Source organism: Trichechus manatus, unplaced genomic scaffold, assembly GCF_000243295.1.
Source record: "Trichechus manatus latirostris isolate Lorelei unplaced genomic scaffold, TriManLat1.0 scaffold00062, whole genome shotgun sequence".
Lineage (NCBI taxonomy): Eukaryota > Metazoa > Chordata > Mammalia > Sirenia > Trichechidae > Trichechus > Trichechus manatus.
Genome location: NW_004443998.1, coordinates 13,599,102 through 13,618,982, shown reverse-complemented (window position 1 = coordinate 13,618,982; position 19,881 = coordinate 13,599,102). Strand labels below are relative to the sequence as shown.

Sequence of the window (19,881 nt, the reverse complement as noted above, 5' to 3'; positions counted from 1 at the left end):
TAGCCCAAGAGACAGAATGGGCCACATAAACCAGAGACTTCATCAGCCTGAGACCAGAAGAACTAGATGGTGCCCGGCTACCACCAATGAACGTACTGACAGGGAACACAACACGGGGTCCCTGATGGAGCAGTAGAAGGATGGGATGCAGAACTCAAATTCTAGTAAGAAGACCAGACTTAATGGTCTGACTGAGACTGGAGATGCCCCGGAAAGCATGGCCTCTGGACTCTCTATCACCCCAGAACTAAAACAATTTCCAAAGCCAACTCTTCAGACAGGGATTGGACTGGACTGTGGGACATAAAAGTGATACTCGTGAAGAATGTGCCTCTTAGTCAAGTAGATACAAGAGACCAAAGGGGCGGCTTCTGTCCAGAGGTGAGATGGGAAGGCAGAGAGAGTTAGGAGCTGGTTGAATGTTCATGGGGAATCAGGGGCGGAGGGGAGGAGTGTGCTGTCACAGAATGGGGTGAGCTGTTGAGGTCTCATAACAATGTATGTAAAAAAAAAAAATTGTGTGGGAGACTAACTTGAAATGTAAACTTCATTTAATTACAACAATTTAAAAAAGATGAAAAAAAAAGTACAATTAAAAAAATTAGTTTTACACTAGTATATTCCAGGGTCCCAAATGTTGTCCAGGTTCTAACATTTTCACTAGACACAAAGGAAAGAGATGAATAATAATAATAAAAAAATCAAGTATTATTATCAGGATCACATTTTTAGATTCTGGCATTTTACCCTAAAAAATTAAATGGAGTAACTTACACTCTATTCCCTTGAACAATGTCTACATAGTCTTCAGATCGAGCATAGTATCCATCGGGGCTCAATGCTCCCCAGAAGTTGGACCATAGCTTTCCATGACGAGTTACCAAAGGGGCAATGATTTTCCTAAAAGATAGGGGGGAAAAAAAACTCATGTAATTATTTCATTTTTAATTACCACAAAATCATATGGTTTTGGCTTAGCATGACACCTCACACAATAAAGTTCATTTAACATGCATCTAATTACTCTAAAAACTAAAAGTAAAATAAAATAAAAAGGGGAATGAGTACACTGCTAATTTTAAATGAGTACACTGCTAATTTTCAATCATGTTTCTTAGAAACAATAAAGCAAATAGAAAATGTAATTGAAAATGCTAATGAAAGTATAAAAATTTGCAAAAGGAACTTATATCCCAAAACTGAAACTACCTTAATTATTTAATTCTATTTCAATTTAATTCAAGTGTTTCAGAAATTACGCCAAATGGAATCAAGTATTTCCATTACCACTGGGCAGACAGAATACCTGTTTAAAAAAAAAAAAAGTTGCCATTGAGTCAATTCTGACTCATAGCAACCCTACAGGACAGAGTATAACTGCCCCACAGGGTTTCCAAGGAGCAGCTAGTGGATTCCAAAACTGCCAACCTTTTTGTTAGCATCTAAACTCTTAACCACTGTGCCACCAGGGCTCCAGGTAGACAGAATAGCCCTGGTAAATTAACGTACCCATTAAATATCTGCTGAATTAAAAAAAAAAATGAAGATAGGCTAAAACATTTATAAACAGGCCAACAAAAAAACCAAACCAGTTGGCCTAGAGTCAATTCCAACTCATGGAGACCCCATGCGTTGCAGATTAGAGCAGTGCTCCATAGGATTTTCCATGGCTGTGACCTTTCAAAAGTTGATCACCAGGTTTTTCTTTTGAGGTTCCTCTGGGTAGATTTGAATCGCTAACCTTTGGGTTAGCAGCTGTGTGTTTAATCATTTGCACCACCCAGAGACTCACTAAATAGGTCAGTTTTCCTAAAATTAAGTCCCAAATTACTTTAAAGTATGTTTTCATTTTTTTATGATTTTTAAAATACATGTGGTTACAGCAAGCTAGCTCTGGCAACATGGAACATTTTTCTGGTCCTTTAACTATTTTTGAAAACAAAGTAGAGGATAAGTGTCATACTGTCCCAAGAAAGTGGTCCCTCTGACACAAGTACATGTTACAAATTCAGTGACAGATATCTCCTTAGAGAATTTATATTTACATTTTCCAAATAAGATAATAAAATCTGAGGTCCTGCTAGAATTACTTCTAAAATGAAGTGAACTGTAATGGTATCATCTAATTTTTAAGAAAAGCTCACACAATTTCTTCAAGAGGAAATTTATAGACCAACCACTCTTCCCCAAAAAAGAAAAACCTATTTCACGACACCCTGATCTTGTGAAGACAAGCTGAAGACCATCTGGACCCTTTTCTCTTACACATAAAAAAGTGAAACAAAATAAGTAAATACACATTATGCAAAATAATGATTTAGGTTTATTTTCCTGATTCCTATTTAAAATGAAATATTAACCAGAAAGTTCTTTTTTGTTTTGTTCAGAATACATACAACATTGAAAATAACATAAATTAAGATCTATGTATTATATTAACTTAGGCAATGATTATTCAATGTCAGTAACTGACCTGTAAAAAAACTGGTTGCCATCAAGCTGTTTCCAACTCATAGCAACCCTACAGGACAAAGTAGAACTGCCCCACTGGGTTTCCAAGGAGCAGCTGGTGTATTTGAATGCCAACCTTTTGGTTAGCAGCCAAATGCTTAACTACTGCACCACCAGGGCTCCCAATAACTGATAATATCAAATATTTAATAGGAAAAAAAAAAAAAACCTTTGAAATTTATAATCCCAGTGGCCTCCTAAAGAGGGTTGGGTCAAGAAACTTGGAAAACCAAAAATCATCTGCTATTTGTCTCAGTGTTTGGCGGTACAGAAATGTAAGGTTAGCAGCTGGGAGATGATGAATTGCATTATTGAATTGAAGGGGTAAAACCTGGAGCAAGCAGTGAATAGCAGAGACGGGAAGGAGAGGGAGAAGGGAGCAGATGAGATGCTAGAAAGTCACATGTCCTAAGATGTGGCCCATCTCTTGGCCCTTCTAACCTGCAGTCAAGTCCACCAAATCTCACAAAATGCTTGTATATGTAAATTTCTTATGGAAACCACATGCTTGGATATATAAGGAAGAACCATAGGTATTAACACGAACTGAAATCTTTGACAGTTAATAGAAATCCATGGAACTAGAAATATAAACTGAGTTTTGCTAGCTCTGCAAGAGGTAAGGGCCCAAGATGGCAGTTGGGTTATGTATCAGGAACATTTTATTTTTTAGAAGGGATAAAACAATAGATGAATACTAACAGAGCCGTGCTAAATAAACAATACAGATTAATTAAACAGTTCACTGAGAGATGAGTATTTACCAACGTGTCATAACATAAAAACACCTAAATATTATTAAAAGCATATGTGCATTACGTATTATTGCATTTCAATCAAGTTAAGAGAAAATTAAGATTGCAAATTCAAGAAAATATTACTGAATTCCACTGGGTTTTATGAGTTATAAATTACAACTCTATCCCATATCTGGAGGGTAGTTCAACTGTTTTTCCTTGCCTAAAGAGCAAAACCTTTGGAAAATAACCTATAATTTATAGACAGTTATCTTCAAGGAATGGGGCTGTATATACAGATTGTTTCTGAGAGGTCTCCAATTTTAAGTTAAAAACTGTGAACTGACAAATTCTAAAAACTGACAAATTCTAGTGGCATATTCATTACAAACAGGATAGGTGAACACAGCATAACAGATTTTCCATTGTGAATTTTTTTGCTCAGAAAACTAAAAACAGTCATTCTAGCATCTCAACAACTAAACTATCCATTAAGGGGCAAAAATTGTGTTAATATATGTAAATATACATAGAACAATCCTTGCAATTTGGCAAGCATTAAAGGTAGGATATTAGCAGTAGTAATAATAATAGTATTAGTAGTAGTAGCAGTAGTATTAATAAGAAGTGAAGATCGATATCATTATACGATGACACACATGGCAGCTCTTCCATTTCAATTCCGTTAAATGAAAGTGTGTATTGCTGAGTGATAATTAGTAGCATTAAATAAAGCTATAGCTCTGACAGTGGGATGATTTGTACCTCTGAAATTTCTTTCAAATTCTAAGAATTACAATTCTGTATGCAATATTCAGCTTTTTAGGCCGTAAGTTTTATGTCATTTACTAAAAAAAAAAGAGAATAAAACAATTTTAAATTTTACTAGTATCAGATGTGCCATAATTTCACGTAGCTTTTAATAGAATAGACGAAATACAATTGACAAACATTGCAGTTTTTACTGTAAATAATATTAAATATTTCTAACTTTCATCAGATCATTTTCCATTTGACTCCTTTAAAAAAAAAAAACTAATTAGAATTGAAAGTTTATAAGGTATAAAAAATGACTTAGTGTGAGTTCTCTAAATTTGCTAAACACAGACAAGAAAATACAGTGTGTTCCAAAGGCAATATTCTACACATATACACATAGAAAATGATTATCATTTTAATAATTAATTGATACTGAATCTTATATAGTACCTGTTTTGTTCAATCAAAATTTTTAAAGTCCTTGGATTTGTCAAAACAACATCCGCATCCACACTAAAGTAATAATTGCACTTTTCATCCTGGCGGCAAAAATCCCTGACATTGAAAAAGATAATGAAATAAGAATTAGAAAGAACAAGAGTGTGGTGGTTGAAAAATACTAAGATAAATCTTATACATAAAATAAGGTTGCTCTAATGTACTTTTCTAATCAAAATAATAATATGCAAAAGGAGAAATCTTAAATTTCAAAATGATCAATTTATCAACACAGATGTTCATATGTAGGTCAACACTAAAAATTTAGGCCAAGTAAAATATACTACCAAGGCACTAAATCTTTTAAGGAATAAATAAAAAACTCAGTTAGAATGGTAACTGCGTATTTAATTCTCTCTGAAGGGGAGAAATAATTTACTCCAATAAATTTATCAACAGCTTTTTTCCACAAACCAAGATAATTTTTGCATACACACACACACACACAATGCAAAATTTTGTTCACGCAACAACTCAGTTTTAAGCCTATCTTGGAGATGATAATGTACACCTCCTTAGGTATTAATACTTTTAGAAATTGATTGGCATGGAATTCTTTCTGTAATAGCTACTCCCCTGCCTTCTTACAAGGGAAGACTGACTTTGATGTACACTTCTCTTGGTAGGGTCTGTAGTACTATCATCAATGACATCACACCAAGGTCTGAGCCACTGGCCATACCAGGATGATAGGGGAAATGATCCCACATATTATGTCTTCTGCATTTGTGGTTCTCCCTTTCCTAGTTCTGAGGTGCCCTCTCTCATGGCTGGTTCCAGTTACCACATTCTGCTGTTGTCAGTGTGTATCTCTACACTACATTTATTTCTAAGGTCAAACAGGACACCAGGCAGGAAACCTTGTTAAAACTGCAAATAATTAGAGGAAATAAGTTCTGAATGTGGGCCCAAAGGGCTCTCTAATGAATAAATTATGAAACCATCTGTAAGGACATCTGCTTGGTTTTTCAGAGGGCTGTTTTCCTGCCTGTTCCTACATTCCCACACCAGGCAGAATCCATCACTCTGGGCCCTAAGCTTGCGCAGCACGAGATGTTATGCTTAGAGTAGGCAAGAATATATCCTGCCGAGCTGCCACTATGTCTTATTCACCTTTTGATCAGCAGCTTTCAATACAACGCCTAGCAAGTTCAATCAATATTCATTGAGTAAATGATTATTTTTACTATTATCAGGTTTCATTTGTGGTCAGAATTCTAATGACTAAACAAATGACCTCAAGCCACTCTTCTGGGAGGATACAGCGTCATCTAGACTAGTAGGTAACTAAAATGTAGAAATACCCTCCCTTCCCTAGAATGTGAAACACACATTTTTACCACACACACACAACCTTCAGATAGTAAACAATTAAATCACTGTTATACCAGTCTTACACTATTTGTTTTTCTGTGTATTTCTATTTAAGGTCTTGATCTGTAGTACAATTACTACTTTGATTAAATGTGTTGATTCCTATCCATTAAAAGAAAAAATGTAAATAACTTCCGTAATTTTTTTACATGTAAATATATGCAAACACAAACATAGTCTGACATTAGGTATACACACACACACACACACACACACACACACACACACACACACAACTGAAACACCCAAATTTAGCATATTAATTTTGGAAAAAAGTTTACTTTTTCTTAAAGTCTCTTTACTAGCAATTTTTTAAATTTATTAAACATACATCCCCATGTTTCTGGCTTCAGCTTGACTTAGATCTTCTTCTGGTCCTACTATTTTTATAGAACTGATTTCATGTTTAGCTTTATCAAAAAATGCCTTGATGTCCTTTTCATGATAAACTTCCTGTAACATATTTAAAATATCCAAAATTAGAGAGGATGTAAGACAATAAGTTGACTGAAGTATTTATATGTAGGTATTTGTTCACATTTAAAGTTGTGAACTCCACAATTCACATATTCACTCAATTATAAACAAATGATAGCCATATTAAACATGCTGTATTTAAATATCATTTAAATGCCATATGAAGAATCTAAAATAGGCACATATTAATATTGTTTAAAGAGAAGATACTTCAAAATGCTTTAAACATCTACTGCTAGACAGGTCTTGGCATTACTGTTTAAATCCTGGGTGCTATAAAATGTTTCTAACTCAAAGGGGGAAAATGGCTTGAAGCCGAAGCATCTTCAACTTGTGTTGTGTGAAATACCCAGGAAAAAACTTCTAAGCTGCAAATAAAACTAATCATATTTTACAAAAGAAAATGTTACAATATTCTTTGAAAGCCAGAAAAAATTAATGGTGATATAAAACTTTGCTTTAACAAATAGAGGAGAAAGTTTAACAAAACATTATTGTTAGGCAAACAGGATGAGAAAACCATCAACATAAGATCCTATTAACTCAGTGCGTTTTACTGTGCTAATATTAGATAAGATTATCTGCCTTCATGATAAGAGCATTTCATTGCTTTTTATCATTTCACTAAGTATTTCTGAAAAGTTAATGCTGTCACAGCTTGTTAAAACCACTGTAGTTAATTTTAAGTAAAATAAGAGAAGATAAAAACTCCTACCCTCAAGAAGTTTAAGATCCTATGAATGCAGAAAAAATAGAAAAGACAATATATAAAAATATAATTTTTAATGTAAGTACATATATTACAATGCACTTTACTAAGTAAGTGTTCTCATTCTTTTTTTAAATTTATTTTACCTGGTTTTCTACAAATTTAAAATACTCTCTTTTGAAAAAAAGTAAATGATTAGCTAACGTACATTAGGAAGGAAGAATGGCATATGAAAAGTTTTAGGACAGGAGAGAATATATCATATAGTTCTCAGCTAATTAGTTTTTCTAGACGATGTTAAGTACAAACTGTTTTAACAGAAAAGGGACAAGTAAATGAAAAAATGTTGAAGAAAAATGTATTTAAGTTTAGAATATATGTGGGAGGTGTTTGGGAGGTCCGGAATATTTCTGAAGGAAGTAACAATATCTAAACCCTCTGGGGAAGGGCACGCCACTATGTCATGAATCAAAACGATGCTCTGTCTGGAAGCCATTTCAAGTTCTGAGTTTACGGTGTTATCAAAACGTGCAAATGATATAATGGAAAAGAAAAGACCCAAAGGCAAAGGAACATAAGATCCTTTGACATCTCCTTCATTATATAGTAAGTGAGCCACATGAAAACTGCTGGTGTTCAACCATTTCTGATCTACATGGGGGTCATTTTAATATTATAATACTGGCTTCTAGACTCTAAAATCCTTAGGTCCTATATAGTAGGGCAGTAATCACTCCAAAATTCCTCCATCAAATTTAGCCCAATGAATTCTTTTAGACGTAAGTAAATAGTAACAAGCAATTGTTCCAAAGAATACCAAAAATAGTTTCCAAATAGAATATTCATTTCTCAAATACTTACTCTGTTATGAACAAAGAGTTTAAGTGCGTCTTTTGGGTAATCCAGTGTCAACAATAAGTCCAGAAATCGAGGTAGGAAAGGAGTAGGTTGCTCAATAAAAACGCCTACTGTTACATTTGGATAGACCTATGTTTTAGGATAAAAAACACCAAAAATATCATTAGTGAGGTTTCATTTTAAGTCTATTCAGGTCTTGATTAGCATAATATAAAAATCCAAGGATCTCAGTTGAAGGTAAGCTAAATCTGATCCGCCCTGTGGCACTTCTCTAAGTCTTGAAATTTTTGTGGACCCCATCGAAGTAATTTTACTGAATCACATCTTGGCATTATGGCTTAGGTTTGAAGAGGAAATACACATATTTATTGTATTTTCTACAAATTTAAAATTAATTAAGGATATAGTCTACTACTCAATACTTCCCTTTACGATAGCACTTGAAGGAACGTCCTTCAAATCCCAGTGCTATTTTGAAAGCTTCATCTAAGAAACTTGAGTGCTAATTGTTTCCTTTCTTGTTTTCCTAAGTTCAGAACTTAATTTGTAGCCCAAATAAAGCAATCATGGAGGACCTGAGCACCTTTATTTCTATCCTTAAATATTCCCTTTAATCTTGACAGTCCGTTATTTTCCTTCATTATTCTATTCTGTGTGAGGAAAGCTATTTTATTTCACTAATATATTTTATCTTATTGTACTGCATCTATTTTTATATATTTTCTTAAATCCTCTTTGGCTATGTTTTAGTGTACAGTTTATCTTTCATATATTGCATGAAATGTATGCCAGGCCTTGTGGTAGCCAACATTCAGAAAAAGGAGAGAAAGCCCAGGCTTGAAAAACTTACAGATGGCTAGGGAAGACAGAAACATAAGTAAACTACAATATATAGGTGTTATTACCAGAAGTATGCAAAATATTTCAGTATAATGCCTTTTTAAAACCACGTCTTAAAGCTTAAAGAATTACAGATTTTTAAAAGTGCAATAAATGCTAATTGCTGAATTAGGTACTTCTCTCCATCGTTTACATGATACTTCATACATTCCTGTTACCTGTATTATAATTTAGTATTTATCTGAATTGAAGCACATCTTGTACACTGCTGAACTTCTTTGGTTTTTCAATTCATTTATTCACCCAGATTTATTATTAAATGAATGAACAAATACAAAGAACGAAACACAAAATGTTTAGCCTCTAGGCCTTCTCACAGTCCCTGGATGGTGCAAATGATTATGTACTCGGCTACTAATCAAAAAGGTTAGCAGTTCGAATCCACTCAGAGGTGCCTTGAAAGAAAAGGCCTGGTCTATTTCCGAAAAAAAATCAGCCACTGAAAACCCTACGGAGCACAGCTCTACTCTGAAACATATGGGGTTGCCATGAGTCAGGGTCTACTCAAGGGCAACTGGTAGAAGTTCTCAATTTAATGGGAGAAATAAGTGAAAAGTGAAACACAGCCCTCCCTTATCAAATGAGACAATGTGTTGCATTTAATTTATAATGCCTCATCCTTCTCCCTTGGAGCAGCTGGTGGGTTTGAACCACTCACCTTTCAGTTATCAGCCAAATGCTTAATCCCCATACCACCAGGGCTCCGTAATAACCTTAGAAGTTATTTATTATTCTAAATTTATACCTGAGAAAAATGGAGTTTAGAGAAGTAACCCAGAACATATAAACTAGTACATGAAGAGGTAGACTTCAACCAGCTACATCTCCTTTATTAAACTACCTTCAAGTTCATATAGCTTTATATAATAATGATAACAATAACAACAGCTGACATTCACGGAAGGCTTAGTGATGCACACACACACAGGTAATTTCATTTACCCTTCATATCAACCCTCTGTGGCTGTATGCCCTCTAGATGATTCTGACTCACAGCAACTCTATAGTGACCCTACAGGACAGACTAGAACTGCCCCATAAGCTTTCCTAGGATGTAAATCTTTTACAGCAGCAGATTGCCAGTCTTTTCTCTCGTGGAGCTGCTGGTAGGTTCGAACCACCAACCTTTCAGTTAGCAGTCACACACTTAACCACTGTACCACGAAGGCTCCTTTCAACCCTCTGAGATGATCATTATTATTTTAAATATAAAGACACTTGCCTACAGCCCACACCTAAGCATATGGTGGACCTGAGATCTGAATTCTGCAAGTGTGACTTCAGAGTCCATGCTCTTTACCACCCATATAATTTTAAATTTTACATTCCCACCGCATAATAAAGGAGCCCTGGTGGTGCAGTGGTTAAGCACTCAGCTGCTAACCAAAAGGTCAGTGGTTTGAACCCAAAAGCAGCTCTGCCAGAGAAAAGATGTAGCAGTCTGCTTCCTTAAAGATTTCAGCCTCGGAAACCATAGGGGGCCATTCTACTCTGTCCTATAGGGTCACTATGAATTGGTATCGACTCAACAGCAATGGGTTTGGTTTGGGTTCGGGTTGCTTGCATAATAATTACACATAAAAAACACATAATAAATTCAGTTTCCAGGACAGAACGAATAGTTTTCTTTTTTAGGTCATTTTTAACAGGTTGTAAGGCAGAAGAACTTAAAAATCAAGTGATTTATTCCTGCATATAAAGACAAAAGATAAAATATTTGACATAAATATAAATATGTATCTTTGTCCCAGAAAGTTAATAGAAAGGGAAACAAAACATAAAAAGTATTAACTCTCCCTCAGGAGGACAAGGCTACTTTCTGCAAAAAAGATCAGGATGAATTTTTAAACATTTTCATGATGCAGCTTCATTCAGAATGACTCTGGCATTCTTTCCAGGTAGGAAACATTCAGTTTGTTATTTTAGAGACTGGCCAAAAGTCTTATTTTCAAATAAAACAGGGCTCTAGTCAGAAGCTCCTACATAAGCACAAGTTACGCTTTATCCGTCTTTCAGACACTGGTAAGACAGAAACTATTTAATTCAGGAGTTTGAGCTTTATTACACTGAAAATATTTTGCATTTGCATGGAACAGGAGCTACCAGAACTATACTCCAGGAGTTTTGCTTTTGCCTATCTTGCTTCTACTTATCTGGCATGCTGTAACTACTCCAAAAACCTATGGTGAATGAACGAAAAAATGTCTTCATGACAAAATCACTCCCTAGAATCCAATTTTTCATACACATAACATTCTTCCCAGTTACTAACGCAATTTGTTAGAAGAAATACGTTGCTACAGGATCTGCTAACACTGCTGTCACTGAGGACGGAGCAAAGATCCGTAAGAATGTTTTATAGACAAATAACATGCAGGGCCGATTGCTGTTCACTCTTGGTGTATAAATGATAAATATAATTCTCTATGAAATATATATAAGTAGCATTGTGCCTGGCATATATTAGGCATGTACATGATACAGAGGAGCCCTGGTGGTGCAGTGGTTAAGAGCTCGACTGTTAACCAAAATGGCTGCAGTTCAAATCCAACAGCTGCTCCTTGGAAACCCTATGGGGCAGGTTCTACTCTGTCCTTTAGGGTCGCTGTGAGTCAGAATCAACTTGTCAGCAATGAGTTTGTTTTTTTTTTTGGATACAGAGGCAAAATCACTCAGTGGTTAAGAATACAGGTTCAGGAGCCAGATTACCTAAATTCAAATCCCTACTGCAATACTTAAAGAATGTATACCCTTAGGCAGGTTACTTAACCTTTATATAACTCAGTTTCCTCATCTGTAAAACTGAGTCAATAGTACACTGCTCACCACAGGGGTATTTGTGAAGTTTAAATGAATTACTATATGTAAAGTGCTTAGAACAGTCCTAATATACCTAATCACGTATAATTATTATTCAAATTATCAAATCTCAAAACCAAGCACAGACAAAATTAATCCATGAAAATACTGAAGCATCATCACCATTTTTTCTCAATACTTCGACCAAGTTATATACCAGTTATAACCAGTTGCCGCCGACTCAACTTTGACTCGTGGCAACTCCATGTGTGTCAGGGTAGAACTCTGCTCCATAGGGTTTTCAATGGCTTATTTTTTGGAAGCAGGTTGCCAGGCCTTTCTTCCAAGGCACGTCTGGGTGGACTCAAACCATCAACCTTTCAGTTAGACGCTGAGTGTGTTAACTGTTTGCACCACCTAGGGACTCCTTTGACCAAGTTTGTTGTTGTTGTTTATGTGCCACTGAGTGGGTTCTGACTCATGGCGACCCTACAGGACAGAGTAGAACTGCCCCATAAGGTTTCCAAGGAGCGGCTGGTGGATTTGAACTGCCAACCTTCTGGTTAGCAGCCCAGCTCTTAACCATTGCACCACCAGGGCTCCCGGTTAGCAGGCTTAAATTAAAAAAAAGCACCCAATCATAGCAAGATATTAAGTGTGAACAATCAAACCCCTTTTAACAGGTTCAATTATTATCTAGCTTTGCTCTCAAAGACAGTTTAGAAGTACACAAATCCAGCAATTTTCTGAGTCATCATGTTTTAAGTTTATGAATCCATTATCTACCATGCAATCAGAGCTATAAAATAATTTGTCCTTTTTTCTACAGATCACCATGTGCTTTTTATTATTACATTTCACACCCAGTCAATTCCACTTACATCTACTTCAGACAAGTCAATTACATCCAGATCACAGAGAGTGCAGCCACTTTCCTGTGTCCATGCATTAGGTACGTAGTTTCCAAAATAATTCAGTACAATCTAGTAAATAAGAGAAAATGGTATTAACAAAAGAAATCTTTTTCCTCAATGTACTTTCATTCTATAATCATCTAGCTTCAGACATGTTTTCTGAATTAGGTACATTCCTTTAATAATTCTACTATTACTTATCACCTAGAAGTTCACACCGCATAAACAAATGTCACTGAAGACTATGAATCATAAAACACGGCGAACTTCCAACTAGAAATGCCTCCAGAAAAGGCATTAAAAGTAGTAAAGATGCTTTTATTTCATTATCTAAGGAATAATATGGGAAGAGACATAACTGAGGAAATACAGAAGTCAGACAAGGGACCAGTTTTAAACGGGCTAATGGGATGTATTAGCAAAAGCAATGCAAATAAGGGCAGTCATATAAATACTAATATAGTAATAAGACAATTTTAAAGTCCCAGAGGAGACACCTACAGCGAACGGACTGGTAGCAGTATGACCTCTTACCAAGGCATCACCACATAAAATAAACAGTAGGCTTTATCACCAAAAGGCACTGAAACCTTCCAGGAAACTACCTTACTGTAAACCAGGCTTCTGGGCAGTGACTCAGGAGCACTGACTTCAGGAAACTGGAGCTTGCAGATTAAAACAGATCTAGAGCAGTTCGAATCCATCAGCCGCTCCCTGGAAACCCTATGGGGCAGTTCAACTCTGTCCTAGGGGTTGCTAGGAGTTGGAATCAACTTGATGACAATGGGTTTGGTTTGGTTTGAGCAAATTCCTAAATACATAAGTACAGTCACCCCATGAATCCTTCTGTCAACAATGAGATAAAGCAGAATAATGCTTCCTCACCACCACTCCCTTCCCGACACCTCAGAGGAACTGCTTTGTGACTTTTTTCCACTCTCCTTGGTCAGCTATTGGTATTCATTTAACCTGTGAAGTCTGTGTGGGAGTGGGAGGGGATAACGGAAACACAACAAGAAAACAAGGGAAGGGGGAAAACACACTAAGATTTGCTCTGAGCCCTCAAACAAATCTGGCATATCCATATACTTCCAAAACTTTTACAGAAATTCAGCTAATTTAATAAAATTACCACCCTTTCTATTGAAATTTTAATACCTAGTATGCGTGTTTGTGGTTTTTAATTTTTTTTTATTTTAATTGTTTTATTCATTCTTTTCATAAACTATAATTATCCCGCCTCAAGACAGTGATACAGTAGTAAACTAGCTTTGGCCCTGATTTCATATTACTGTTAAAAGGAAGCTCCTGAAACCTCCTTATGCTTATATAATCATTATTTTTTTATTGGGAAGGGGAAATGAACTCAAAAGAAAAAAAAGCCTATGCATTAAATGTGGTGGTCAAAAACGTACAGAATGCCAGCTGGATTCTTTTAGCTTCCTAAGACCCAAAAAGAGATCTTAGCATGTAGAACAGATGAGGTAATTAGTCCAGTACCATTTTAACAGATTCCTCCCAAATATCTGGAATCCTGTCCAAGTATTTTTATTGTACCGAAACTCTAACCAAATGCTGTTGAAACATGCACACTATTAATTAAATTGGGAAAAATGGTTGTGTTGTACAGATACTGTGGATGCAGTTACACTTAAAATGCACAGCACACTCAGAAGACATACTCGTTCACGCTTCTTCTGGACTATAGAAATTTCAGGAAAAGAATCACATAATGACATATCAAGAATACACAGCTGCCACCATTAAGAGTCAATGTGGTCATTTTAATGTGGCTCTATAATAAACACAGAAATGAAGATTTTCACTGTTAATTGTCAAAGTAAAGATTACTAATTAAACCATTAACTTAACCACTCATGTCCTATGAAATACGGTTTTAAGAGGAAGAAAATAAAGAGATTCATTGGAAAGTGATCCCCCATTCAGCAGTATTTCTAAAAGGGATAAAAAAATGTTGGTAGTGTGAAATGCAGTTTTATTATATGTTAACCTTTGTTCAAAATATTCTGTGAAAGAATTTTTTTTTTTAAAGAAGAAAAAAAATACTCCAAATATTTATGGCTCCAGCCATATCTGAAATTCCTAACTATATATGAAGACTAGCACTTTCCCCATCTCATAAAATCTCATAAAAATTAAATATTTATCTCATGAATTACTGATCAGTAGACAAGAATACCTAGGTGAATAACAAAATGGTCAATATTTTTTAAAAGTTGGGAGTATAAAAAAGCATTACTTTTAGTTTTCAGAATGAAAACTTTACGTTGTAACTTTTTTAACGTTTTGCTTTCTATCTCAATTTAATTTTCAGAGATAATCCAGATATTTTCAAAGCATAACTTTTGACTGGAAATCTCCACCTCTTGGATTTCTCACCACAAATACTAGGTCATCCAGCCTTCCCACTTAACATCTGTTTTCTTAATAAAAACTTCAGACATGTATGCTGGCAGCTGTGGAAAGTGCAGAACACTGTTGATGCAGTTAATGTAGCTGGGCTGTTCGTCTGCGCAGACCTGGCTTCTTGGTGGTAGTTTTTTTTTTGAGTCTCCTTTCACAGTATCAAAAGCTTTCCAAGTATGATGTCATTTTCATTGGCAGAGAGTTTTCCAGCCAAATTCTTCTTTCTTTTCTTTAAAAATCTTGTCATTACTCAAGGTCAAAGTGAGACAAGCGTTGTGGTTTTTACACACAAGATTAAGGTCCCTATTTTTTTGCACATCAAATTAGTTTCACAAATGACTTGATGACAATGGGTTTAGTTTTGTCTTATGTGCAAATCAGGAGGCTGTTTAACTACTGTTTGAATAAAAATACAACCAATTTCATAAGGATCACATTAACATGTACATTATCTGATATTTGAAAGAAAAAGATGAGCGCTAAAATAAACATTTTAGGATTCACTACTTACTATAAACAAGCTGAAAGAATAAAAAATAAAGTTTCAAACCAGAAATCATAGTTTCAATCTAAAACCCATTGTCGCAGAGTCTATTCTGACTCATAGCGATCCTACAGGACAGAGTAGAACTGCCCCATAGAGTTTCCAAAGAGCGGCTGGTGGATTCCAACTGCCAACCTTTGGGTTAGCAGCCGTAGCTTTTAACTATTGTGCCACCAGGGCTCCTTCAATCTAAAAACTGATTTATATTAAATTGTCTCAAGACAAGTATGAAAATAATTATGTAGAAAACAGAAACATTTCAAATAAAGTTTAATTAAAAAAACACAAACGTGTTTATATATCATTATGAAAACAAATGAATAATATGAATGTTCATAGGTGCATCCTGCAAAGACATAAAACTGAAAGCAGCTAGGGAAGAAAGCAACTATGGGGTGGGGAGTGGTAGAATTACAAGCAATTTTTAAAATTATTTATAATTATAAAAGTGTTCTTTCTAATAGCATGACAACTGGAGAAGGACATAAATTCATTTTCATATACTTTGTACTATAAACACACTATAAAGTAATTTACCTTTTACAAATTATGTATATATTTTTTAATGAAACAATACTTAATATTTTAGTTCAATATTATGGCTCAAAACTATTCACGTTACAATCATTTCTTACTAGACAAAATATGGACATAAGTGAAATTAACTTATAAAAATTCACACAAAAAACCCTTTCACCTTCATGAAGGTTAAAAGTTTTTATCTAAACAGGAAACTGATTTCTTTGTCATTATCTGTACACAGGAGAAAATGTGGCATATTCATGTGCCTCTATTAACTTTATGATATTATTCTGAAGTATAAGCATTAGCTAAACGTATATTTATATAGCCTTTTCTCAAGTGTTTATATTATACCAAATATATTTATTAAAAAATCTTCATTTTTTGTTATGAAATAGAATCACAGGAAATATAATAGCATCATCACACAGATGCCAGAAACAGACAGCCCAGACTGAAAATGTTTCCTATAAAACTTAAAACATCTCAGTACTCATAGGTCTTTCTAAACAATGAAGGATTAGTGCTCCTCGTCTCGTGCTACATCCTTCAGCCATTTTTTTAGAGCTCCAGTCAGTCATCTGGAGATCTGGAGAGAGCTGATGATCACACTGAAACCACTGAACACCAGGCCCTACCCACAAAGCTACGTTCTCAGACCCAAGCTCACTCTTTAAAGACATTTAAATATGACTAAAATATTACATTACCAAGGAGGAATAGCATACTATTTAGTTACGGGAGACATTTGGTTGTACAAACCTTTGCCTAACTCATGTCAAGGTCATCATAGATAGAAGACTAAAACAAAAACTACCCACGCACATACACACACACCCACACATACACACCCCCACACACATACACACACCCACACAGAACCACACACACACAGCCACACATATACACACACACATACACACCCACACAGCCACACATACACACATATACACACACACACAGCCACACACATACACACCCACACATACACACAGAACCACAGACACACGCAGAACCACACACATACACACACACACACACACACATATACACACACAGCCACACACATAAATACACCCACACATATACACACACAGGCACACACATACACCCACACATATACACACACAGCCACACACATACACACACAGGCACACACATAAATACACCCACACATATACACACAGCCACACACATACACCCACACATATACACACAGCCACACACATACACCCACAAATATACACACACAGAACCACACATACACACACACACAGCCACACACATACACCCACAAATATACACACACACAGAACCACACATACACACACACAGCCACACACATACACACACCCACACATACACAGAACCACACACACACCCACAAATACACCCACACCACACACAGCCACACATATACACATACCCACACATATATACACACACAGCCACACACATACACCCACACATATACACCTAGCCACACACACCCACACATATACACACACACAGCCACACACATACACCCACACATACACACAGCCACACACATACACACACCCACACATACACACACACACAGCCACACACATATCTACACCCACACACATACACAGCCACACACCCACACATATATACACACACACAGCCACACACATACACCCACACATACACACCCACACATACACACACACACCACACACATACACCCACACAGCCACACACACATACACCCACACTCACACACACATACCCACTCATACACATACACCTACATGCATACACACATATATGCACACACCACACACACACACATACACACACATGCATACACACGTACATACATACATGCACATACACCCACACATACCTATGCACACACACTGACACATACATACACAATACACCCATACATATACACACATACATACACCTGCACACATACCCATATACCCACACACACAAACACCCGCACATATACACAAACACCTGCACACATACATACCCACATACACCCTCACTCACACATACACACCTCACATGCATACACATGTACATACACACATGCAATACACACAGCCACATATACACATATACACACACTCTGACATACACACATACATACCCACATCCACACACACATACATACACCCACACTCACACATACACACACCCACATGCATACACACACATACACATATATACACACACCCACACACATACACACACACATACACAAAGGTAAAGAGCTTCACAGACAAAATCTGCCCATTTATCCGATTTGCCTAGGAGTGGTTACAGTGACCCACAGCAATGTTACGGCATTCTTCACTCTGCCAGAAGAAAATCTGCCTCACTACTCCCAAGAATGCCAGGTCACTGGGCTGTTTATAGGCTTTTACATTCAGTTGAGGTTAATTGAAAGCCTAGTGTATACCACACAAGTTCTAGATCCTGGGGAAGCATAATTTCTGCAATTCCTAGGCTAAAGGTCTAATAAGTAAGAGAGACAGAAACACAGACAAACACCACCTCTCTCCAGTGTGTGGTATGTACTGTGATGGAAGAGGTTCCAGATATTACAAAAGCACGCTGAAGACCTGAGGAGTAAGGACTAAACTGACACGTGAAGGATGAGCAGGACTCGGCAGGTGGAGAAAGAGAGGGTAGGGAACTGGGGGCAGATGGTTCTAGAAGTTCCTTCCATTACATAGCTTTTTTAGAATTCAGACTACTCACAGCTCTCAAACAGCAGACTACACCTCCCCATTCTCTCTCCACAATGCAAATCTACACGTTAATCTCTTTCCTAGGTACTTCAGATAAACCAAACAGGTTTACTATACATAAACACACTTATACATATATACACACATATATGATCTTGATAATTTAAGATTTTGTTTTCTTGGGACCCAAAACTCTCCAAATTCTATGCAACATATAGTCTCTTCTGATTTGATATCAGCAGTACAAACTTTGTAGCTATATATTTTGCAATCAATAACATTTTGAGTGAGCTCAATTAAATATATCTGAGCCCCAAAAGCATTCAAAATTGTACAAATTATGCAATTAATTATGTCTTTGTCAACTATAATCCATCAACCTTAGCATACATTAAGGGCATGAGGAAGGTTTCCACTCATACAGTTACACCAATCTGAACAGCGTTAACTTAGAAAATGGTGACTCTGGTGAAACAGGTGATCCCTGAATAATTCCTGTTCACAGAGGATACCTTATGTGAGAAAATTTGGCTCATTCTCAGTTATTTATTACTAAATAAACACTAAAGTGAAATTTGTTACTAATAGAATGGATGAAAAGTTATCAGTTGCTTGAGGAAAAAATCATCAGTTTAATTAATTTGAAGAAAGCAGAAAATATGCTGTTTTACAGATGAAGTCAGAAAATTGTTGACACCAAAATAAGCCTCTTAAAGAAATGTTTTAAAAAATTTCACATATCGATCCATAGTCTAACTCCAAATAGTAGGAATCCAGGTAAAAGTCACTTTTACTCACCTTGGTGGGTCCATTTCCATTAATTGCCACTGGTAACGTTTCATAGAAAACATTCTTAGCTCTGGCTTTTCCATTTTCAAATTTCAAAACAACTTCATCTGGGTTAAAAAAAGAAAATGGGTTTCAGGACTTTAAAATAGGTGTGTGCAAGAAATTATGTATACACAAATCTACATCTCTCTATATATCTCAGTGTGTGCGTGTGTGTCTTAGGCCAGGTTCTCTAGAGAAGCATATACACATAAGAGAGAGAGAGAGATTTATCTCAAGCAAATGCTTCAAGCATTTGTACAGGTTAGCAAGTTCCAGGTCCATGGTCAGGCGT

The 19,881-nt window shown here is 36.0% G+C and overlaps 1 protein-coding gene across 2 annotated transcripts in view; it reads right to left on the bottom strand.

The window, feature by feature from the left end:
- The window catches only part of PLOD2 (procollagen-lysine,2-oxoglutarate 5-dioxygenase 2), a 100,987-nt gene that overhangs the window by 13,174 nt on the left and 67,932 nt on the right, over nucleotides 1–19,881 (bottom strand). For both annotated transcript variants that reach the window (XM_004379209.2, XM_004379210.2), the window contains exons 7-12: nucleotides 19,557–19,654; nucleotides 12,504–12,605; nucleotides 7,927–8,052; nucleotides 6,211–6,332; nucleotides 4,458–4,562; nucleotides 775–900 (exon numbers count right to left, since the gene is read on the bottom strand). In XM_004379209.2, coding sequence (XP_004379266.1) covers nucleotides 775–900; nucleotides 4,458–4,562; nucleotides 6,211–6,332; nucleotides 7,927–8,052; nucleotides 12,504–12,605; nucleotides 19,557–19,654 — 679 coding nt within the window. The remainder of the gene's footprint in view (nucleotides 1–774; nucleotides 901–4,457; nucleotides 4,563–6,210; nucleotides 6,333–7,926; nucleotides 8,053–12,503; nucleotides 12,606–19,556; nucleotides 19,655–19,881) is intronic.